The sequence below is a fragment of the Heterodontus francisci genome, chromosome 36 (genome assembly GCF_036365525.1).
Source record: "Heterodontus francisci isolate sHetFra1 chromosome 36, sHetFra1.hap1, whole genome shotgun sequence".
NCBI lineage: Eukaryota > Metazoa > Chordata > Chondrichthyes > Heterodontiformes > Heterodontidae > Heterodontus > Heterodontus francisci.
Window position 1 is genome coordinate 29,688,113 of NC_090406.1, and position 25,217 is coordinate 29,713,329.

General features: G+C 46.7%; 1 protein-coding gene across 1 annotated transcript; it reads right to left on the reverse strand.

Moving 5' to 3' along the window:
- Window positions 1-1,809: 1,809 nt before the first annotated feature.
- pnhd (pinhead) lies at window positions 1,810-23,022 on the reverse strand. Its single transcript, XM_068015896.1, has 8 exons — window positions 22,971-23,022; window positions 19,330-19,472; window positions 14,481-14,569; window positions 14,062-14,215; window positions 9,254-9,521; window positions 5,867-6,048; window positions 5,699-5,757; window positions 1,810-1,969 (listed from the first exon to the last, which is right to left on the reverse strand). The coding sequence occupies exons 1-8, from the start codon at window positions 23,020-23,022 to the stop codon at window positions 1,810-1,812; spliced, it is 1,107 nt and encodes a 368-aa protein (XP_067871997.1).
- Between the last annotated feature and the right edge of the window lie 2,195 nt (window positions 23,023-25,217).

Here is a 25,217-nt window from a genome sequence, read left to right on the forward strand (position 1 = left end):
AGTCGTATCATAAGTAATGAATCAGAAGAGAGTTCAGTGAAAGACAGTGGGAACATTGTCCTGAGGGCACTTTCTGCTTCCACACAAAGTCAACAGCAAAGCTTCATTCCAAAAGATTACACTGCTGCGGATATAAATGCTATAAAAAGAACATGGTTGGCACAGCGCTTCGACGAGTTGCATTCATTTGAATTACCTCATTGTTTTAAGTGTTGCATTACAGAGACACTTCAGGACTATCTCATCAGCCTGCTATTTGCGAACAGGCTTAAAGGATCATCCTGTTGTGTGCTAGCTGTCAGCATCCAACACCAATTTATCCAGCGGCAGGAGCAATTGGTGAGGCTTCATTTAATCACCACACTCAATTAGTTCTATCTTTTTATATTTTTAATTAATCTTCGGCACAGAATAATGCTTCATTGAGGATTTTTTTTAATTGTATAAATGACTTTGGTTAAACATCATTTACCTGAAACTGAATAATTATTTGAGTTATCTTACTTTATCAGAATGCCAGATTCTGCAGTGTGATAAGCACAATGACAAAGTTAAAAAAGAAAATGCTGGAAATACTCAAGGGGTCTGGCAGAATCTGTGGAGCGAGAAACAGAGTTAGTGTTTCAGGTTGATGACCTTTTGTCAGAACTGGACAAATAATGTTTTCGTCCGTAAAGTCACATTATTTATTTACACAATCAGGATTATTTTACATCTGGTACAGTGTATCCATACTAAACAAATGCATTAGCATATTGAATACATGTTGAATATGGCAGTTCAAGGGAACAATCCTGGGCTGCCTTTCCACTGATTGATTTCTATAATGTCTCTCTGCTAAAATAGGATCAATCCAATCAATTGGATCTCAATGTCTACACACGGGGCTCAAAGCATCAGTGCATTAAGAAGACGGGTCTGAAATTCCAACTGGGCCCTGGACAGAAGTGCAGAAAGTCATCGTTCAGGGGGACCAGAAAATGGGTCAGAACCTGGAAAGTTGCCCATATACACTCTTAAACAATTTTCCAAGGGATGAAACAGGGTAAATCTTAACCTGCTTCCCCCTCCCCCCCACATCAAGTGGTGCCTCTGGGCAAACCCAGGAATTCTGTCCAATATTCTCTCAAGGCCCCAGAACGTGTGTAGCCATTAGTAGATCCTAGAGGAGATCAATTACCCTTTAAAAGTTCCTGTTGGTGCTGAAGGTATAACTAATGTACAATGGGTCCTTCTCTGATGTCCTCTGTCGGTCAGAGCAGCATGGCATCACTCCAGCTTCATTGCTGCTGGCTCTGGGTGGATTGCTGCTGAGATGTCCTTACAGGCATGGGCCTTCCTCTCCAATCTTACATATTATCCCATTTGTGTGATTTGTGATCATGTCCCAGGCTCAATACTTTGTCAGCACTGAGTTGGCAATTAATTGAGCCTTGCGTCCACGCTAGGGTGCTAAGAACTTAGCCAGGGGTTACTGCTCCTGAAGTAACCCCATCTCGTTGCTCCTGCTGGTAAGTATAGGCATCAGGTGGAGATACGATTGGATACTCATGCACACAAGTCAAGTATGGCCACCTGGGAGAGGTACTGGTGCCTTTGTAGCCATATACAGAGTCTAGCAAAGGAGGAGCACACAACTGATATCAAAGTAACGCATGGTGTAAGATAGCAGAGTGGCATTTAGAAGGGTGGCAGGGTCTACTTTTACTGGTTCTGCAATGTGAATGTGAACCGAGACATCTGACATACAGCACAAGTGATGGTCACGGCATTTGTTGGTGTAATCCTGCATCCTCTTCTCTCTGTTCACTATGAGCTTCTCCCATGGCATTTGCAGGATTTGATGGCATAGACAGTCCTGATCTTTCCAAGTCTGCTCCTGAATGTGTGAGTTTCAAATTCTCGAGGGGAGCACCCATTTGATGAGCCGTCTTCCCAAATAATGCACTGGTCCTTACTCCGAATATCCCTGAAAAAGGTGGGATAACCATCTACATCTCTGATAACAGGAGAATCAACCCTACCTGAGAAACTTTGGTCAAATATTAAACAGTGAGAAGATGACATAAATTAAAACTGGGATGGAATCCAAACTGACCATCAGTGCCTGTAAAATGGAGATGTAGCCAATATTTCAATTCATTCTGGTCCTGTCAAAAATCCAACTGGCTTTTAAATACAACAAAAAAGAGGTTGAATATTGAGTTACTGCATCCCTGCTTTTTCAGTAAATGTCTTCCTTTCAAATGGTTTAATTAAATTGACTGCCTGTAACAGCCAGAATTAAACAGAAATGTGTGGCTAAGCCCCAAGTTGAAACAAACGGATAAAATGAAACTGAACTGTACTCCTGTAAGTGTCCATCACAAGGAAGTGATAACAAAGAAATCCACTGGCAATAATACTTTCTGCATTGAAGAACAATTACAGAACACATCTCCTCAGTAGAAAATATTAAAAAAGACATGCCTATAATAATATTCTAAACAATATAGCTAAATTGAAGTGCCAAACAGAACCTAGACAGTTCTTAGTGACTTACACAGAGATCACTTACCTCTTATTGAGTTTGCACAGAGACTGGGTTCCTCTCAGTAAATTAGACAGAGACTGGAGGCAGAATTTTTGCCCCCATATGGGGGTGAGATTGGAGGTGGGTGTGTAAATTCCCACCGGCGTACTGGTTTGCCGGCACCATCCCTTTTTCCCGGAGGCAGGATTGGAGGCGGAAGTACTACCCACCCACAAGCAGTGGGTAACAAATTAAGGTAAATTAATGGCCAATTAAGGTTGAAAATTAATTATCAGAGGCCAAGTGGAATTTTCCAGTCAGTCTGCCAGACCCCCGTAGCATCGGGAACAGGCAGCAGACGAGGGGGCCATCGTCCAGGAAGGCTTTGAGGGCCTCCCCACCTGCCTGGCCACAAGGAGTGGTTTCCCCCTCCACGATGGTGGCCTGGCAGCTGTGGCCATTTTTTAATTGAAAAGTTTTAAAAGTGCTGAGAGGACACCTCAAGATGGAGGCACCCTCTCTCCCTCTTACCCGAAATGGCAGGCTTCATCTCCTTCCGTGCTGGAGGGCCTCCTATTGGCTCTCCAGCTAAGAGAGCCCACCTGTTATCCTTAATTCGTTGGCAAGCACACCTTCTGGCCAGTAATTGGGGAATTCAGGGAAAATCACTGCCGGGTGACTGTTCCTCACACATTGTGGGGTGGGAGCCCCCATTTGGCCCTGACATAGGGGTCCCAATCCAAAATCCTGCCCTGGGTTCCTCAGTAAATTAGATGGAGACAGCGTACTTCTTAGTAAATCAGAGATTGGATACCTCTAAGTGAGTTATGCGGAGAATGGGTACCTACCAATGAAGTTACACATACACCAGGTACCTTTCTTTTATATAAAGAAAATACTGCGGATGCTGGAAATCTGTAATAAAGACAGAAAGTGGTCAAAATTCTCAGCAGCTCTGGCAGCATCTGTGTAGAGAGAAACAGAGTTAACATTTCAGGTTGATGACCTGAATTCTTATGAACGGTCACAGACCAGAAATGTTAACTCTGTTTCTCTCTCCACAAATGCTGCCAGACCTGCTGAGCATTTCCAGCACTTTCTTTTTTTATTACCTTTCTTGAAGTCTATCATACCTATTTTTAAAAAACGCTTGCATTTATATAGCACTTTTTACAACCACCAGCTGTCTCAAAGCGTTTCCCAATCAATGAACTACTTCTGAAGTGCAGTCACTGTTGTAATGTAGGAAATGGGGCAACCAATTTGTACACAGCAAACTCCTACAAATAGCAAATGTGATAATGACCAAATTATCTGGGGGTTTTTTGTGATATTGCTTGAGGGATAAATATTGGCCAAGACACCAGAAATAACTCCCCTGCTCTTCTTTGAAATAGTGCCATGGGATCTTTTACATCCACCTAAGCAGGCAGATGGGGCCTCAATTTAACATCTCATCTGAGAGACAGCACCTCCAACAGTGCAGCATTCCCCAACTACTGCACTGGAGTGTCAGCCTAGATTATTGTGCTCAAGCCCTGGAGTGGGACTTGAACCCAGAACTTTGTGATTCAGAGGTAAGAGTGTTACCAACTGAGCTACAGTAATAGCCTGAAGAGTTTAAGTGAAAAAAGAAACTGTGAGAAGTCAGGATCCTGTACATTCAACATGTTAAAGGTTTCACTTTTAAATTAAGGATCTATGTGTGTGCCAGCCTTGAAATGACTTTTGATGTTATCAGTGGCTCATCACTTAACTTCTCTGCCCAATATTTTAACAGCAGTAAATTAAACGAGCTAACACTTCCCCTGAAATAGTGATCCAATGAACACTTTAGAATACACTAAGTATTCTTCTGCTAATGATGTTATATTCTCTTGAAACAGTTTGGCAGCAAAGGGTGAACAATTGAATACAATTCCAATCAGAAAGACCTTGAAAGTGTGCAGATCCTTTCAATAGATCTGAATGAAAGAACCCTCATGCTTACTATCATAATAATAAAACACTGAATTATCTCCAGAATTTTCTTTTTGCTTTGTTCATGTTTCTATTCCTATGCTGCTGCATCTTCTAAAGTTAACTTCATTTTACAGCTTCATTAGCATCAAAGCAAATTCACTTAATCAGTGTGCCTGCTTTGTTTCCATATGCTTTTAACTCCCTTTCCTTTGGACCCCTCAATCACTGGAAAGTCTATTTCTATCAATTCCATCCCATCCTCTCACAATTTCAAACACCTTTATTAAATCACCCTATAATCTCTCTTCAGACACAAACAGCCCCAATTTTTCACATCAGTCTTCATTTTTGTATTTCCTTATAGCAGACAACATCCTGTTAAATCCTCACTGTATCCCCTCTATTGTCTTGACATCCTTCCTATAGTATGGAGCCAAAAACTGCACAAAGTACTTCAACTGTGATCTTACTATGGTTTAATATAAATTTGCCATTATATCATGACTTTTATGCTCTATACATCTTGCCATAAAATCCAGCATGCATTAGCCTTTTCTCGCTCTTATCTATTTGAGCGGCTGCTTTTAATACTTGTAAACTTGAATGCCTAAATCCATCTACTCTTGCTCATCACCCAGCCTTCTCCAAATGTTTCCGATACTTGCAGCAGTGCAGGGGAAAACTGTTTCTTTCTTGAGCTGGCCTCCAAGCCTCTGCAGACAGCAATACCAACTCACTTAACTTCAAGATCCGCCATAGGCGGTGCAGTGGTTAGCACCGCAGCCTCACAGCTCCAGCGACCCGGGTTCAATTCTGGGTACTGCCTGTGTGGAGTTTGCAAGTTCTCCCTGTGTCTGTGTGGGTTTCCTCCGGGTGCTCCGGTTTCCTCCCACATGCCAAAAGACTTGCATGTTGATAGGTAAATTGGCCATTATAAATTGCCCCTAGTATAGGTAGGTGGTAGGGAAATATAGGGACAGGTGGGAATGTGGTAGGAATATGGAATTAGTGTAGGATTAGTATAAATGGGTGGTTGATGGTCGGCACAGACTCGGTGGGCCGAAGGGCCTGTTTCAGTGTTATATCTCTAAAAACTAAAAAAAAACTAAGAAGTCATGGCTGCCACTGGCACGGTGCTATAGGTGAATCTCAGCATGAAACTGTGTCGGTTAGAAAACAGATACTCGTGGGTGTGGGGAGGAGACCAGGACCAGCTGTGCTTACCTCAGGAGACAGCCACTTCCTGCAGTACAAACTCCCAAACATCTGCCAACATCGATTTCCTGTAACATTATCACAACAAAGAGGCACAGTCATTTCAGGAACCTGCGTATGAACAACAGCCAAACACTGAGCAAACTGCAGCTGCTGAGTAATTAACACCTCCAATACCTTGAGCCCCTCTTCCTTCTCACCGCTGGAGGTAATGGTGATCACATAGTAATGCTCCACATGGGGCAGTCTGTAGCAATTCTCTCGCACCTCACACAATTCCACTGTTTGAATAAGCTCCAATCCATTTGAACTCTCCAACACAACTGATTCAAATTTAGTGGGTACACATCCCAAGCCACCTGCAGGGAGTAAAACAAAACAAGGGCAATATACTTCAGGAAAAATTGGCTTTTCTTAATGATGGCATTTTCCAAACATCTTTCTTATGGATTTACTCATGGAGAATTACATAAGCAGCTATCGCCTCAGAAGGAGCTACATGGTTTTAGCACTCAGCAGCAATAAGCAGTTAATTCTAATATAGTCATAACACTGCACTTTTGGGGTTAGTGATCATAGAATCGTTATAGCACAGAAGATGGCCATTTGACCCATTGTGTCCATGCTGGCCCTCCTAAAGAGCAATTTAATATTAGCCATAATTTTTATTTTTCCTAGAAGTTAGATGGCCCCAGGTGCCACCGCCAACCAACTTTCCTATAGTAGTCACTCACTGCCAGACTATTACTCATCCTCCTGCTCCTCCCAGCTATCTTCTGCCCCAATATTTTCTCCTCCTTCATCTTCTGATTTAAATTGAGGTGCAGTTCCTTGTGTGCTGGAAGCCCTCTGGTATGTTACTTATGTTATCTTACATATATTATTGAAGTCGATGGAAATAAAAATTGGGAGAGATGTAATGGGCTGTGATCACTATCACAATTTTTACACTATCACGCAAAGTCTAAAATCTACCCCCCAAGACTATGCATTGAGATTACATACTGCAATTACTCACCAAAGATGCAGATTATAAACTGAGTTGCATACTGAGATTACACTCTTACAGGCTGCACAATAAACTGGACCACTGCCACCCCTGCCCTCCATTATCACAAATTACCTTCCTAGCAGCAGTTCTGGTCCGTTTTCTGTTGCGTTATCTAGTGATTTGGAATAGCTGTTTGGCGCCCTGCAGCTCAAATGGAGCCTTAAAATCTCAAGAGCTACTTTGCCAACAGAATGGAGAGCCAATCAAAAATCATAATCTACCCCGTTGAGTCTACACACAGATCACACACTGAGATTACAGACAGAGGCTACACAGTAGTGTGGTGTTTCCCTGTGGTGGCTCCATGTGGTATATTGGTGTGTTTCTGTGTGGATTTCCAGTGTGGTGTTTCGGTATTGTATTTCCATGTGTTCTTACCATGTGGTTTCTCAGTGTGTTGCCTCAGTGCAGTGTCTCCTTATGATGTCTCGGTGTGGTATTTCCATGTGCTGTCTTGCTGTGTTGTCTAGTCTGATGCTTCAGTGTATTCAGTGTATATCTAGTGTTTCAGTGTGATCTCAGTATGTGGACTGGGAGGCATTTGGATGGGGAGAGTTGCTGTGTTAAAGGGGAGAGTGAGTATTGAAGTAGAGTGAGTATTTTGATCTGTTCTGTTGAATATACATAAACACAAATGTCACATTGTCATTTCTTTTAGCAGTAGAGTAATTATTAGATAGCTATTAATTGTGAAGCATAAAACGATTTGAAATGAACCAGGATGCATCATTTTTAACACAAAAAGTAAAATGTTTTGAGAAGACCAGGCCCCCAGTTGCTCAGGAAGTGCACCCGTAGTGCCACAAGGAGGGAGAGGTTTATGTACAATTCTATATTTGCTGACTACAGCCCAGAGCAAAAGACAGCACCTTTCAGAGACAGTAGGTGAAAGTCAAGCAAAGGAAAAGTTGGTACAGTGGTCTGGGATTAATAAAAGTATAAGACGACAGGAAGGTAGCTGGGTCAATATTAGTGAGGGAGGGGTGAGGAGGTGGGGCTGATTCTGTTCCTGATAGGTGAACAGGACTGTATTGGACTGATTCACTAATGTAACACTAGGGAAGTAGTCCCTTGCCTGCAGCACAAGAGTGGCACAGAAACAGAGCCCAGGCGGCACAGCGCTGCAGACCCTGCAGGTGAAGAAGAAAAAATAATTTTAAAAGCCATGTGCAATCCCTGTTCCAATCCCCATAATTATTGACTGGGAATTGGTCCCATAATGAATTCCCCTTGGTCCGCTTCCTGGCAGCTCCTTACGTGGTGTCTGCTGGTTTAAAATGATGCTGAGTGATGAAGGTGTTTACTTCCTTACCTCACAAAGAGGGTGCTGGTAGTGAGACTTTCTTTCATTAAAGCATCTTATGGTTCCAGTTCCAGAGAACTAGTGGACTCTCAATCAGTGAAACCCTGCGCAATTAACTCCGTTTCATAGGGTAGACATTGAGAAAATGTTTCCCACTTGTGGAGGAATCCAAAACTATGGATCATAAATATAAGATAATCACTAATAAAACCAATAAGGAAATGAGGAGGAACTTTTTTACCCAGCAAGTGTGGAATGGAGTGTGCTTAGAATATGGAACTTGCTACCATATGGAGTGGTTGAGATGAATCGCATTTAATGCATTTAAGGAGAAGCTAGATAAGTACATGAGGCAGAAAGAATTAGAAGGATATGCTGATAGAATTGGATGAAGTAGTGTGAGAGGAGGCTCATGTAGTGTATGTATGTAGTGGCCTGTTTCTGTGCTGTTAATTCTGTGTAATTTTAGTTTCTTTGTTTTACCCCAAGATTCAAATAAAAGGGGCAGCAGTCTACATGAGAGAATGTAATGGTGCAGAATGTTATACTTGTTCTCTGTTGCTTTGATTCCCTTTATTTTCAATGACATTCCCACCTCTGCATTAACATGGATCTGAATCTGACTGCACAGATTAACACTTAATGTAGATTCCTGAGCCGCCAATCACCATTAATTCACAACCTTGCAATTCCATTTTTCTTATTTATCCCGAGTCACGATTGCAGCCCTTTAGTGCTCACCAGTTGCCACAGTGTCCCCTCTATTCTGAGAATAATGTATGTTGCCAAGATTTAAATGAGGTAGCCCAGTTGGGTCAGGAGAACACATAGTTGCACATAGGAACAGCAGCAGATTTGACCCTTCCCCCAACAACCCCACCACCCCACATCAGCCCCATCTGCCCTCTCAGGTAGTTATAATGGATCCCAAGGGGCTATTTCAAAGAAGAGTTGGGAAGTTATCACCAGTGTCCTGGTGAACTTTTATTCCTCAACCAAGAGACTATCTGGTCATTCTCACATTGCTATTTGTGGGAGCTTGTTGTATGCAAATTGGTGCCACATTTCCTACAGCACAACTGTGACAAATCTTCAATCACGCTCTTGATTGGTTGTTAAATGCTTTGGAATGTCCTGAGGTCATTAAAGATGCTATATAAATGCAAGTCTTACATTCTTTTACGAATAGCTAACCACTGGATGGAAGTACCTGGAGCTGTTGGGTTGGAGCACCTGCCAACATCCACAGTGAACTGCAGTGGACTGTCAGGTGAGTATGTTTTCAGTAGGAGTGATCGAACACATCCTGTAGGCCTCACATTGCACTGACATTCCTCAACCACTTCTAGCTCTCGGACTCCATCAAACAGCAAAAATCGCTCAACCCTCAGCCGCACTGGCTCACAAAGAGAACCATGTGGGCATGATGATCCCATTGGTGTCCCGACAAGTTCCAATGTGTGCTCCAACAACCGCTTCTGGAGAAAAGAAAATAAGCAATGTGAAACAACAAATGAGACAAGGCTTTAACTAAATCTCATAACTGTCCTACGAAGCTCTTCAAACTGAATAACATATCACCAATTCCTAAGATTAATCAGGAGATCAGGTCAATGATTCCAGTACATTTGATTCTGAAATTGCATTTCCATTAGAATCACCTTCCTATTTCTGCAAAAATTCCAATCATTGCAACTGAAGTTTCCATTCATACTTTAGACAAACAATTTTGACAGGACCAAAAGCAAAATACTCCAGGTGCTAGAAATCTGAAATAAAAACTGCAAGTGCTGAAAATACTCAGCAGGTCTGGCAGCATCTGTGGAGAGAGAAACAGAGTTAAAGTTTCAGATCGATGAAATTTCCCGGGAGAACTGGGTTCAAACAGGGGGGAAAATTGCCTGTCCTGCTTGCAATGGCATCACTGGTAATTCTCTCTGTTTCACAGTAAGACTTTATTTATACTTTCTCTCATTTCACTATGACATCTGGAGAAAGAAAAGGAAATTCTGAACAGCCAGCAGAGGAGGCAGAGTGAAGAGAGATATGTTTTAAAATCAAGAAGGAAAATTCACCCTATTGAAGAATGTAACATTGGCTCCTACTTCACGGAAAGGCACGGAGGCATCCTTGTTCCCACTCTGCTCAGGGTGTTTTGAAGGTAGAAAGGCTGAGTTTCATACATACTCAGACTCATGCATTGAGTGTTGCCCATCACTTATCTCCTCACCAGCTACTCTGTAATTGAACAGTACTGGGAAGATGGTCAGTTTTTATGAATGGGTACAACAAAGAACAGTACAGCACAGGAACAGGCCATTCAGCCCTCCAAGCTTGCGCCGATCTTGATGCCTGCCTAAACTAAAACCTTCTGCACTTCCGGGAACCGTATCCCTCTATTCCCATCCTATTCATGTATTTGTCAAGATGCCTCTTAAACGTCGCTATCGTACCTGCTTCCACCACCTCCCCCGGCAGCAAGTTCCAGGCACTCACCACCCTCTGTAAAGAACTTGCTTCGCACATCCCCTCTAAACTTTGCCCCTCTCACCTTAAACCTATGTCCCCTAGTAACTGACTCTTCCACCCTGGGAAAAAGCTTCTGACTATCCACTCTGTCCATGCCGCTCATAACTTTGTAAACCTCTATCATGTCACCCCTCCACCTCCGTCGTTCCAGTGAAAACAATCCGAGTTTATCCAACCTCTCCTCATAGCTAATGCCCTCCAGACCAGGCAACATCCTGGTAAACCTCTTCTGTACCCTCTCCAAAGCCTCCACGTCCTTCTGGTAGTGTGGCGACCAGAATTGCACGCAATATTCTAAGTGTGGCCTAACTAAAGTTCTGTACAGCTGCAGCATGACTTGCCTATTTTTATACTCTATGCCCTGACCGATGAAAGCAAGCATGCCGTATGCCTTCTTGACTATCTTATCCACCTGCGTTGCCACTTTCAGTGACTTGTGGACTTGTACGCCCAGATCTCTCTGTCTGTCAACACTCCTAAGGGTTCTGCCATTTACTGTATACTTCCCACCTGCATTAGATCTTCCAAAATGCATTACCTCACATTTGTCCGGATTAAACTCCATCTGCCATTTCTCCGCCCAAGTCTCCAACCAATCTATATCCTGCGGTATCCTCTGACAATCCTCATCACTATCCGCAACTCCACCAACCTTTGTGTCGTCTGCAAACTTACTAATCAGACCAGCTACATTTTCCTCCAAATCATTTATATATACTACAAACAGCAAAGGTCCCAGCACTGATCCCTGCGGATCCTTCTCTTTGGTGAATACTGATGCAAAGTACTCATTTCCTACCTCACCCATTTCTTCTGGCTCCACACATAGATTCCCTTCTCTGTCCTTGAGCGGGCCAACCCTTTCCCTAGTTACCCTCTTGCTCTTTATATATGTATAAAAAGCCTTGGGACTATCCTTAATCCTGTTTGCCAATGACTTTTCAAGACTCCTTTTAGCCCTCCTGACTCCTTGCTTAAGTTCCTTTTTACTGTCTTTATATTCCTCAAGGGATTTATCTGTTCCTAGCCTTTTAGCCCTTACGAATGCTTCCTTTTTCTTTTTGGCTAGGCTCACAATATCCCGTGTTATCCAATGTTCCCGAAACTTGCCAAACTTATCCTTCTTCCTCACAGGAACATGCTGGTCCTGGATTCTAATCAACTGACATTTGAAAGACTCCCACATGTCAGATGTTGATTTACCCTCAAACAGCCGCCCCCAATCTAAATTCTTCAGTTCCTGCCTAATATTGTTATAATTAGTCTTCCCCCAATTTAGTACCTTCACCCGAGGACTACTCTTATCCTTATCCACAGGTACCTTAAAACTTATGGAATTATGGTCACTGTTCCCGAAATGCTCCCCTACTGAAATTTCGACCACCTGGCCGGGCTCATTCCCCAATACCAGGTCCAGTACAGCCCCATCTCTAGTTGGACTATCTACATATTGTTTCAAGAAGCCCTCCTGGATGCTCCTTACAAATTCTGCCCCATCTAAGCCCCTAGCACTAAGTGAGTCCCAGTCAATATTGGGGAAGTTAAAATCACCCACCACTACAACCCTGTTACCTTTACATCTTTCCAAAATCTGTCTACATATCTGCTCCTCTACCTCCCGCTGGCTGTTGGGAGGCCTGTAGAAAACCCCCAACATCATGACTGCTCCCTTCCTATTCCTGAGCTCCACCCATATTGCCTCGCTGCACAACCCCTCCGAGGTGTCCTCCCGCAGTACAGCAGTGATATTCTCCTTAACAAGTAATGCAACTCCCCCACCCCTTTTACATCTCCCTCTATCCCGCCTGAAACTTCTAAAACCTGGAACATTTAGCTGCCAATCTTGTCCTTCCCTCAACCAAGTCTCTGTAATAGCAACAACATCATAGTTCCAAGTACTAATCCAAGCTCTAAGTTCATCTGCCTTACCTGTTATACTTCTCGCATTGAAACAAATGCACTTCAGACCACCAGTCCCACTGTGCTCCGCAACATCTCCCTGCCTGCTCTTCCTCTTAGTCTTACTGGCCTTATTTACTAGTTCCCCCTCATTTATTTCACTTGCTGTCCTACTGCTCTGGTTCCCACCCCCCTGCCACACTAGTTTAAACCCTCCTGAGTGACGCTAGCAACCTCGCAGCCAGGATATTTGTGCCCCTCCAGTTTAGATGCAACCTGTCCTTCTTGTCCAGGTCCCATCTGTCCCTGAAGAGAGCCCAATGGTCCAGATATCTGAAACCCTCCCTTCTACACCAGCTGCTCAGCCACGTGTTTAGCTGCACTATCTTCCTATTTCTAGCCTCACAGGCATGTGGCACAGGGAGTAATCCCGAGATTACAACCCTAGAGGTCCTGTCTTTTAACTTTCTACCTAACTCCCTGAACTCCCCCTGCAGGACCTCGTCACTCTCCCTGCCTATGTCATTGGTCCCGATGTGTACCACAACATCTGGCTGTTCACCCTCCCCCTTCAGAATGCCCCCTATCCGTTCAGAGACATCCTTGACTCTGGCACCATGGAGGCAACATACCATCCTGGCGTCTCTTTCACGTCCACAGAAGCGCCTATCTGTGCCCCTGACTTAGAGTCCCCTATAACTATTGCTCTTCTGCGCTTTGTCCCTCCCTGCTGAACAACAGTGCCAGCCATGGTGCCACTGCTCTGGCTGCTGCTGTTTTCCCCTGATAGGTCATCCCCCCCCAACAGTATCCAAAACGGTATACTTGTTAGCGAGGGGGATAGCCACAGGGGATTCCTGCACTGACTGCCTGCCCCTTCTAGCGGTCACCCATCTATCTGCCTGCACCTTGGGTGTAACCACTTCTCTAAAACTCCTGTCTATGACGCTCTCTGCCACCTGCATGCTCCTAAGTGCATCCAGTTGCCGCTCCAACCGATCCATGCGGTCTGTGTACACTTCGTGCAGATGTAGTCGTCCGGAACGCTGGAAGCATCACAAACCTCCCACATCTCACAGGTGAAGCACTTCACCCCTCTAACTGACATTTCTAGCACTAATTAATAAATTAATATCAGATAAATAAATACTTATTGAAACTTTACTAAATTGTTATAATTATATGGTCCCTAGTGCTAGATTCCTACTATAAATATTCTTTGGCCTCCTTATCTCGAGAGACAATGGGGTTAAATGCTAACTAAATACAGTAATCTCCTCCCTCTGGTTTAGTTACTCTACTTATTAATTAGTTAATTAGGGTTTTAATCAATTTTTATCAATGTTTTATTTTCAAATTCAGTAAAAAAAATTCCCTACCAGCCAATCAGGTCACAGCTTTCCTGTGACGTCACTTTCAGTTTTTATTACCAGAGTTCAGTTTTTTATATTTACCGGTCCGGAACTCTGCCCTCCGAGTCTTCTCCCAGTCAGCTGTGCTCTTTGGAATCTCTGGGCTCCCCTCACTCTGAGGACAGGTAGGAAATGAAAGGAGCTCCTCACTCCCTCCTTACCGAACTTCCTCACTTACCAAACTTCCACTGTAGCACTCTAGTGCAAACAAAGTCAGCACTGTAAGATGGCTCACTTTTATACTCAGAATCAAGGGTTTTTCTTTAACTTTAAAAGTTTTCTTCTCTTGGAGATTCTGCATCAACTCTTTATTACCACTGCCAATATCCTTCCTTACAATGCAAGACCACCTCTTTCAACTGGCCTGAGGAGTGACACACAATGAAAAACAACCGATATTGATCTTCACCATTTAGTCCTGAAATTGTTTGTCGTCTATGTAACATATTGGCTCCTACAGGGATTGAGGTGCACAGGAAACCCATTTCCAGTGATACAATAGAGGAGTCACAACAACGTAAGGATTTTTTGCTTGAGCTGATAACATTGCACCATAAATTAACATGATTAGAAGTTGCCTGGAAAAGGCAGTCTCACACCAGGAAGGATGGACTTTGGTTGTAGTGTAAAATCAGCTGTTGCAAAGCCCCAAACGTTTTGATGTTGAAACGAGCTCTGGTGCAATGCTGTTTTACCATTCATATTTTAGTGTTAAGGAGAGTTAACTGGTGGCCCCCATCTCAGACACTGACGTGACCAGCCCTACCTCGGACACGGACCTGGCCGCCTCTATCTTGGACAGTGACCTGACTGCCCCTATCTCAGGCACTCACTGATCACCCCTATCTCAGGCACTCACTGACCGCACCTATCTCAGGCACTCACTGACCGCCCCTATCTCAGGCACTCACTGATCACCCCTATCTCAGGCACTCACTGACCGCCCCTATCTCAGGCACTCACTGACCGCCCCTATCTCAGGCACTCACTGATCACCCCTATCTCAGGCACACACTAGACAGCTACTATCTCAGGTACTGACCTAAATGTGCCAGCCAACTCAGGCACTGAGCTGACAGTTACTGCTTCTTCCTCCTCATGTTTTTGCCTGTCCATTTTCATCCGTTTTTTTTGTCCCATGGATATAAAATGCACCAATCTGCTTTAAGCATTCATTCTCACATGATGAAAAGTTAATGATCTAAGACGTTAACTCTGTTTTTCTCGGTACCAGTGCTGCCTGATCTGCTGAATGCTTCCAGCATTTTCTATTTTTATTCCAAAAAGGAACTCAGTGGGGATTCACCAACCTTAACAGAAGAGCTGTGGAGACCTGAGGTGGAGTCTGGAACTCTCTTCCTGTTGAGGCTAGGTCAACAGAAAATTCCAAAACTGAGGTTGATAGATTTTTGCAAGGGTTTTTTTTATTCGTTCCAAGGATGTGGGTGTCCTTGAGAAGGTGGTGGTGAGCTGCTTTCTTGAACCACTGCAGTCCATGTGGGGTAGGTATACCCACAGTGCTGTTAGGAAGGGAGTTCCAGGATTTTGACTCAGCGACAGTGAAGAACGGCGATATAGTTCCAAGTCAGGATGCTGTGTTAGAGCATGGCTACCCGACCTGAACCTGACGGGACCCGACGACATGTGTCGGGTTCGGGTCGGGTCGGGTCTCTCTTCCGGGTCCAAAATTGGGGCTCAGGTCGAGTCGGGCTGGACATGGACAGGGATCAGGACAAACAGAAATCAGAGGAGAGAAGAGTGGGGGGGAAAGAAACAGCTACAAGTTCCAAAGTAAAGCACCCGAGTGAAATTAACCCAACCCGTTACACTCTGAAATCTATCAAGTCTGGGAGAAACTGACAAGCCCGGGGAAGATACCAGTAACTGCACTGAGTACAGAAACATCAACTGAGCTCTTGCTTTAATCTATACTTGGCCCAAGGATTTAAAATTATCTGGAAATAGGGAGATTAAACTTCCCAACCTGAGTTCTGCGGCGATTTTTTTTTGTTAATGACATCAGAACTTGATACAGTTCAGAAGCTTGTTTGTTACATTGCATGATTTCCTGAAGTGGATACTTTTTTTTCCCGCGAGTGCTCAGGGTTGCAGCACTTTCGCCTATTTGAAATCGGTGTTTATTGTTTTTTTTAAACTTTATGATGTTAATTGTAAAGTCTGGCTGCCCGACCAAAATCGAAAACATGTGTCGGGTTCGTGTCGGGTTGGGCTTTTTAAATAATTAAAGGACTCGGGCTCAGGTCGGGTTCGGGTTGACTGTTGTCGGTTCGGGCCCGGGTCGGGTTTTAATTTTATACCCGAGCCAGGCTTTATGGTGTCTGGCTTGGAGGGGAACTTGCAGGTGGTGGTGTTCCCATGCATCTGCTACCCTTGTTCTTCGTGGTGGTAGAGGTCGCAGATTTGGAAGGTGCTGTCTAAGGAGCCTTGGTGCATTGCTGCAGTGCATCTTGTAGATGGCACACACTGCTGCCACTGTGCGTCGGTGGTGGAGGGAGTGATTGTGAATGGGGTGCCAATCAAGTGGGCTGCTTTGTCCTGGATGGTGTTGAGCTTCCTGAGTGTTGTTGGAGCTGCACCCATCCAGGCAAGTGGAGAACATTCCATCACACTCCTGACTTGTGCCTTGTAGGTGATGGAAAAGCTTTGGGGAGTCAGGAGGTGAGATTCTCGCAGCAGAATTCCTAGCCTCTGACCTGCTCTTGTAGCCATGGTATTTATATGGCTACTCCAGTTCAGTTTCTGGTCAATGGTAACCCCCAGGATGTTGATAGTGGGTGTTTCAATGATCGTAATGCCATTGAATGTCAAGGGGAGATGGTTAGATTCTCTCTTGTTTGAGATGGTCATTGCCTGGCACTTGTGTGGCATGAATACTGGAGTTTTGGTCCCTGTATTTAAAGAAGGATATACTAGCACTGAAGGCAGTTCAGAAAAGGTTCACCAGGCTGATTCCTGGGATGAAGGGGTTGTCTTATCAAGAACGGCGAAACAGGTTAGGCCTTTATTCATTGGAGTTTAGAAGAATGAGAGGTGATCTTAGAGAAACATATAAGATTTTAAGGGGGCTCGACAGGGTAGATGTTGTGAATATGTTTCCACTGGTGGGGGAATCTCAAACTAGGGGACATAGTTACAGAATAAGGGGGCACATATTTAAAACTGAGATGCGAAGGAATTTCTTCTCTCAGAGGGTGGTGAATCGCTGGAATTCTCTGCCTCAGAGAGTCATGGAGGCTAGGCCACTAAATGTATTGAAGGAGTAGATTGGTTTTTGGAATCTCGGGGAGCCGAGGGGTATGCGGAGCAGGCCCGAAAGAGTAGTTGAGGCCTGGGACAGATCAGCCATGATCTTATTGAATGGCGGGGCAGGCTTGAGCGGCTGAATGGCCTACTCCTGCTCCTATTTCTTATGTTCTTATGCTCTTATAAATGTTACTTGCCTTTTATCAGCCCAAGCCTGGATATTGTCCAGGTCTTGCTACATTTGGACATGGACTGCTTCAGTATCTGAGGACTTGCGAATAGTGCTGAACATTGTGCAATCATCAGTGAACATCCCCACTTCTGACCTGATGATTGAAGGAAGGTCATTGATGAAGCAGCTGAAGATGGTTGGGCCTAGGACACTACCCTGAGGAACTCCTACAGTGATGTCCTGGAGCTCAGATGATTGACCTCCAACAACCACAACCATCTTCCTTTGTGCTCGGTATGACTCCAACCAGTGGAGAGTTTTCCCCGATTCCCATTGACTCCTGTTTTGCTAGGGCTCCTTGATGCCATACTCGGTCAAATGCTGCCCTGATGTCAAGGGCAGTCAAGGGGTGTTAAGCGTAGTGGAACATGACCTAATGAATAGCAGAACAGGTCAAGGAGCTGAATGGTCCCGTTCCTATGAAACCCTGGAAATGTTTCTTCCAAAATTACAGGAATGAATGGTAGAGACAACCACCAACCCCACTGCTGAACCCCACCACCGCCCAACCCCCCCCACTGCACAACGCCCCCACCGCCCAACCCCCCACCACCAATCTCCCATTGCCCAACCCCCCACCGCCCAAACCCTACCGCCCAATCCTCCATCGCCAACCTCCCATCGCCAACCTCCCCACCGCCCAACCCCCACCACCCAATGCCCCACCGCCCAACCCCCCATCGCCAACCCCCCCAGTGCCCAACTCCCCCATCGCCCAACCCCCCATCACCCAACCCCCACCACCCAAACCCCCATCGCCAATACCCCACCGTCCAACCCCCCATCGCCCAACCCCCCATCGCCCAACCCCCCACTGCCCAACCCCCCATCGCCCAATCCCCATCACCAACCCCCCACTGCCCAATCCCCCACCACCAACCCCCCCAGCGCCCAACCCCCCATCGCTCAACCCCCCACTGCTCAACCCCCCACTGCTCAACCCCCCACTGCTCAACCCCCCACTGCCCAACCCCCCCATCGCCCAACCCCCCACTGCCCAACCCCGCATCGCCCAATCCCCATCACCAACCCCCCACTGCCCAACCCCCCACCGCCAACCCCCCCAGCACCCAACCCCCCAGCACCCAACCCCCCACTGCCCAACCCCCCACTGCCCAACCCCCCAGCGCCCAACCCCCCATCGCCAACCCCCCCATTGCCTAACCCCCCACCGCCAACCCCTTACTGCCCAACCCCCTACCACCCAACCCCCCACCACCAACTGCACCGCACAACCTCCCCACCACCCAACCCCCCAGCGCCAACCCCCCACTGCCCAACCCCCCCCACTGCCCAACCCCCCCCACTGCCCAACCCCCCCACTGCCCAACCCCCCCATCGCCAACCCCCCACAGCCCAACCCCCCACTGCCCAACCCCCCATCGCCCAACCCCCCATCGCCAACCCCCCACTGCCCAACCCCCACCGCCTAACCACCCCCACACCCCAACCCCCCACTGCCCAACCCCCATCGCCTAACCCGCCACCGCCAATCCCCCTCTACCCAACCCCCTTATCACCAACCCCCATCGCCCAACCCCCCCATTGCCAACCCCCCACTGCCCAACCCCCATCGCCTAACCCCTCCACCGCCAACCCCCCACTGCCCAACCCCCACCACCCAACCCCCCCCACCACCAACTCCACCGCCCAACCCCCCTCACCACCAACCCCCCCACCGCCCAACCCCCATCGCCTAACCCCTCCAGCACCAACGCCCCACTGCCGAATCCCCTACCACCCAACCACCCCACCACCAACTCCACCGCCCAACCCCCCTCACCACCAACCCCCTCATCGCCTAACCCCCCAAAGCCAAACCCCCCAAAGCCAACCCCCCACCCTCACCCTGGAAATTCACTCAAAGTTTCCTTAAAGATTACCATGATAGTTTGAATTTTACATTTTTCTGTGAGTTAAAATGAAGAGTGTTCTTATAAATAGAATCACCTTGTTGGTTTGGAGTTGTTCCAGCATTGAGAGATGTTTAAGGAATCCCAGGAATTCCGAGTTGTAGTTTGCTGATCTCTGGGGGCTGCCACAGTGAGAATTACATTTCCCAATGTCCACACTGACAGGGCTGCTGGAGATATCTGCCAGGACAAAATGGTATCGTCACAAAGGAGCAGGATGGCCGATATTTCCACTATATTTGAAATGGAAATCACATCATTTTACAAAAAATCTTTTCAACTGTGCATATTAAAAGCATCAGAGCAAAGCAACCTAAGGAATTTTTTTAAAAACTGAAGAGTGATCAAGGAAGAAACATTATGAAAAAGTAAATGAGGAAAACTGTAGATCTGTTAGAGAGAGAGATTGGGTCAGACAGAGAGAGAGAGAGAGACTGGGACAGGGAGAGAGAGAGAGACTGGGTCAGACAGAGAGAGAGAGAGAGAGACTGGGATAGAGAGAGAGAGACTGGGTCAGACAGAGAGAGAGAGAGAGACTGGGACAGGGAGAGAGAGACTGGGTCAGACAGAGAGAGAGAGACTGGGATAGACAGAGAGAGAGAGACAGGAGACTGGGTCAGACAGACAGAGAGACTGGGTCAGACAGAGAGAGAGAGAGAGTGGGACAGGGAGAGAGAGACTGGGTCAGACAGAGAGAGAGAGAGACTGGGACAGGGAGAGAGAGACTGGGTCAGACAGAGAGAGAGAGAGACTGGGATAGACAGAGAGAGAGAGACAGGAGACTGGGTCAGACAGAAAGAGAGAGAGAGACTGGGTCAGACAGAAAGAGAGAGAGAGAGAGAGACTGGGGGCCGGATTTTTGAAGGTGCAGACACAATTCAAAAATCACAGTCCCGGGGGTCATTTCTGGAACCAGGGGTCTCCGGAAAGTCCGTAATCTTGAATGTGAGGGCGGGATGGGGGGAAGGTGATGGGGGAATCGGGTTAGCCACTCGCCTCCAACTGACAGCCCATTAAGCTCTTGGAGGAGCTCGTTAAGGGGCTGGGGGTCCACATGGCAATTTTCAATGAGGAGTCCGGCTAGTCGGAAGAGTCTGGTGTATGATTGTACACAGCTGTCGGGCTCACAGTGGGCAGGCGGCAAACAGTTTTTGTGGAAGATGCAATGTTTTGGGCCCACGAGTCTCCCTGTCTCTGTCTGATCCATTCTCTCTCTCTGTCTCTCTCTCTCTCTGACCCAGTCTCTCTCTCTCTGTCTGATCCATTCTCTCTCTCTCTCTCTCTCTCTCTGACCCAGTCTCTCTCTCTGTGTCTGATCCATTCTCTCTCTCTGTCTCTCTCTCTCTCTGACCCAGTCTCTCTCTCTGTGTCTGATCCATTCTCTCTCTCTGACCCAGTCTCTCTCTCTGTGTCTGATCCATTCTCTCTGTCTGACCCAGTCTCTCTCTCTCTGTCTGACCCAGTCTCTCTCTCTGTCTCTCTCTCTGTCTGACCCTGTCTCTCTCTCTCTGTCTGATCCATTCTCTCTGTCTGACCCAGTCTCTCTCTCTCTGTCTGACCCAGTCTCTCTCTCTCTGACCCATTCTCTCTCTCTGTCTCTCTCTCTGTCTGACCCAGTCTCTCTCTCTCTGTCTGATCCATTCTCTCTCTGTCTCTCTCTCTGTCTGACCCAGTCTCTCTCTCTCTGTCTGATCCATTCTCTCTCTCTGTCTCTCTCTCTGTCTGATCCATTCTCTCTCTCTGTCTCTCTCTCTGTCTGACCCAGTCTCTCTCTCTCTGTCTGACCCAGTCTCTCTCTCTCTGACTGACCCATTCTCTCTCTCTGTCTCTCTCTCTGTCTGACCCAGTCTCTCTCTCTGTCTGATCCATTCTCTCTCTGTCTCTCTCTCTGTCTGACCCAGTCTCTCTCTCTCTGTCTGATCCATTCTCTCTCTCTGTCTCTCTCTCTGTCTGACCCAGTCTCTCTCTCTCTGTCTGACCCAGTCTCTCTCTCTCTGACTGATCCATTCTCTCTCTCTGTCTCTCTCTGTCTGACCCAGTCTCTCTCTCTCTATCTGATCCATTCTCTCTCTGTCTCTCTCTCTGTCTGACCCAGTCTCTCTCTCTCTGTCTGATCCATTCTCTCTCTCTGCCTCTCTCTCTCTCTCTCTCTCTGACCCAGTCTCTCTCTCTCTGACTGATCCATTCTCTCTCTCTGTCTCTCTCTCTCTCTGACCCAGTCTCTTTGGCCTGAATTTTACTGCTGGCTTCAGGACCTTGATGTCAGGCCAAAAAGCAGGTCCTAAGCCTATACTTGGCTGCTGCAGTACTGGATCAGAGATTTTACCGCAGGCGGCCTCCTAATTGGCCACCTGTTGGCCCGCCACCCAATTAAGGAACGTGGGTGGGTCCCGATGCTTTCTTTTTCCCCAAAAATATACTTTGTTCATAAAAATCTGCAAAAAATACATTACAAACAGTTCAAAACAGCACCAAGTTGACATTCCAGAAAGTGCAAAGGAAATGAGTTTTCTTCAGTACAGAATGAGTTGCCTCACAACCCTTCCATTCCATTTTACATGCAATATACATTTTACAGCAAAACCATATATGGTGTATAGTGCCCGAGGGGTTTTCCATGGGTCCAGCCCCTCAGTTCACTTTGGTGGGGGGACCTTACACAGTGGTCTTTCCCCATTGAGCCTTTGCTGCGGCTGCCCAAGCTTTAGTGCATCCCACAGCACGTAGTCCTGGACCTTGGAATGTGCCAGTCTGCAACACTCGGTCGTGGACAGCTCTTTGCGCTGGAAGACCAGCAGGATTTGGGCAGACCAAAGGGCGTCTTTCACCCAACTGATGGTCTTCCAGCAGCAGTTGATGTTTATCTCGGTGTGCGTCCCTGGGAACAGCCCGTAGAGCACAGCTTCCTTTGTTACAGAGCTGCTTGGGATGAACTACGACAAAAACCACTGCATCTCTTTCCACACCTGCTTTGCAAAGCCACATTCCAGAAGGAGGTGGGCATCAGTTTCTTCTCCACCGCAGCCACCTCGAGGGCAGCATGCGGTGGCGGTGAGATTCCGGGCATGCAGGAAGGATCTGATGGGGAGGGTCATTCTCACCAGCAGCCAAGCTAGTCTTGGTGCTTGTTTGAAAGTTCTGTTGATGAGGCATTCTGTCAAATGACTTTGGCAGTCTGCTTGGGGAACCATCCGACAGGATCCACCATCTCCTTTTCCCGTAGGGCCTTGAGGACATTGTGTGCAGACCTGATGGATTGGTGGTCAAAAGTGTTTTTCTGTACAAAACTTTCCACGAAGGATAGGTGGTACGGCACGGTCCAACTGGATGGAGCGTTCCCCGGCGATGTGGCCAGACCCATCCTTCGCAACACCGGGGACAGATAGAATCTCAGCACGTAGTGACACTTGCTGTTTGCGTACTGGGGCTGTACGCACAGCTTGATGCAGCCACACATGAAGGTAGTCATCAGGATGAGAGCAACGTTGGGTATGTTTTTTCCACCTTTATCTAGAAGTTTGAACATCGTGTCCCTTCGGACCTGGCCCATTTTGCATCACCAGATAAAGCGGAAAATGGCTTGGGTGACGGCCACCACGCAGGAGTGGGGTATGGGTCAGACCTGTGCCAAATACAGCAACAATGTGAGCGCCTCGCACCTGATGACCAGGTTCTTACCCACAACGGAGAGGGAATGCTGCTTCCACATGCTCAGTTTATGGTGTACCATGGCTACATGCTCCTTCTAGGTTGTGACACACACCCTGGCCCTTCCGAACCATATCCCCAGCATCTACAGGTAGTCTGACCTGACGGTGAAGGGGACAAAGGATCGGTCGGCCCAGTTCCCAAAGAACATGGCCTTGCTCTTGCCACTATTTACTTTGGCTCCCGAGGCCAGTTCGAATTGGTCGCAGATGCTCATCAGTCTGCGATCGGACAGTGAATCGGAGCAGAAGACAGCAACGTCGTTCATGTACAGGGAGGCTTTGACCTGAGTGCCTCCGCTGCCTGGGATTGTCACCCCTCTTATGCCCACATCCTTCCTAATGGACTCAGCAAAGGGTTCGATACAGCAAACAAAGAAGACAAAAGAGAGAGGACAGCCCTGTCTGACTCCAGATTGGATCGGGAAACCTTCTGATTCCCACCCATTGATTGAGACTGCTCTACTGATGTTTGTGTAGAGCAGTTTGATCCAATTGCGGATTCCCTCCCCAAACCCCATTTTGGAAAGCACGTCCATCATGTAGGTGTGTGTTATCCTGTCAAAAGCCGTCTCCTGGTCCAAGCTGATGAGGTAGGTGTCCACCCTCCTGTCCCATACATAGGCGATTGTATCCCTGAGTAGCGCGAGACTATCAGAGATCTTCCTGCCGGGTACAGTACAGGTCTGATCGGGGTGAATCACCAACTCCGGAGCAGACTTGACCCAACTGGCGATGACTTTGGACAGAATCTTGTAGTCAACATTAAGCAGTGAGATGGGCCGCCAATTTCTGATTTCTGCCCTCTCCCCCTTCTGCTTGTAGATGAGGGTGATGATGCCTTTTCTCATGGATTCTGACATGGGGCCGGCCAGAAGCATACTCTCATATACTTCCAGCAGGTCTGGGCCGACCCAGCCCCACAGAGCCGAATACAACTCAACCAGTAAGCCGTTGCTTCCAGGAGTTTTACTCGTCCCGAAGCACCTGATGGTCTTTGTCAGCTCATCCAGAGTTAGCAGTTTGTCCAGTTTCTCCCACATGCTGTCATTTAAGACCTCAGTGATAGATGACAGGAAGGACTGGGAAGCCGTGCTGTCCATGAGCTTCATGTCGTACAGCCCAACATAAAAGGATTTGCTAATCCTTAATATGTCAGACTGCGAAGACGTTACCGAGCCATCTTCTTCCTTCAGGCTGCTGATCACAGAGCTCTCTGTGTGTACCTTTTGGAAGAAGAAATGCGAGCACATCTCATACTGCTCAACGGAGCGGACTGTGGACTGGAAGATATCTTGGAGGCCTCCGTGGCAAAGAGCAAGGCCTGCTGGCTCTTCACCTCCTGGAGATCCTCCTTGACCTCGACCCTCATCAACTGCAGCCGGAGCAGATTTTGCATTCTTTTCTGGAGTTGGGACATTTCCCTCTGTCTCTCTCTCTCACCCTCTGAACACCTTTGCAGCAAAAGACAGGCTGAAGACAGAGAGAGAGAAAGATACAGAATATGGAATTAATCAAAATGAAACAATATATGGGGAAGAACTGAAAAACCTGCATAGAATGAGACCTTTCTCAGCCAACGAGAAATTAAAAGTGAGGGGTTTGGAGGAGGGTGATATCAATGTAAATTAGGTCCATTTAGACTGCAGCTATGGGTCAGCGAACGTTTGGGTTCCAGTATCTGGATCATGCCAGTACTGTCCGAAAGAGTGCACCCCTGAAATGTTGAATCCTCTGTTCTCTCCACAGAAGCTGCCTGGTCCGTTGAGTCATGTATCATATGGGCTGTAACTTAGAATCTGATCATCTTAATCTTAAACATTTTTTAAAAGTTTTTTTCTGTCATGTTTTGCTTTCTGAGAAACATTTTTAACTTCTGCTTGATGAAGCATTAGCATCAAGGTGCTTGTCAAGTTAAAAAGAAATTAGATCATTTTTGACATACTACTTAATATTCTAGATGACATTTTATGGTCTGGTTTCAGACGTGCAGCATCTGCAGTTTATTGCTTTCTGTGCCCAGAAGGAGCTGTACATTGCCTGGAGCAGGGCTGTCACCATAACAGTTAAGCATTTAAATATTTAGGGAAAAGTCCCCAATAACTTAACAGTTAAATTGAATTGAAGTGGGTTAACAAAGCTTTCCAGGGTGGGAGCAGTGAGCATTCTGTAAATCCAATTTGTGATTTCACTGGATTTACACTCCAGGGTTTCCCCT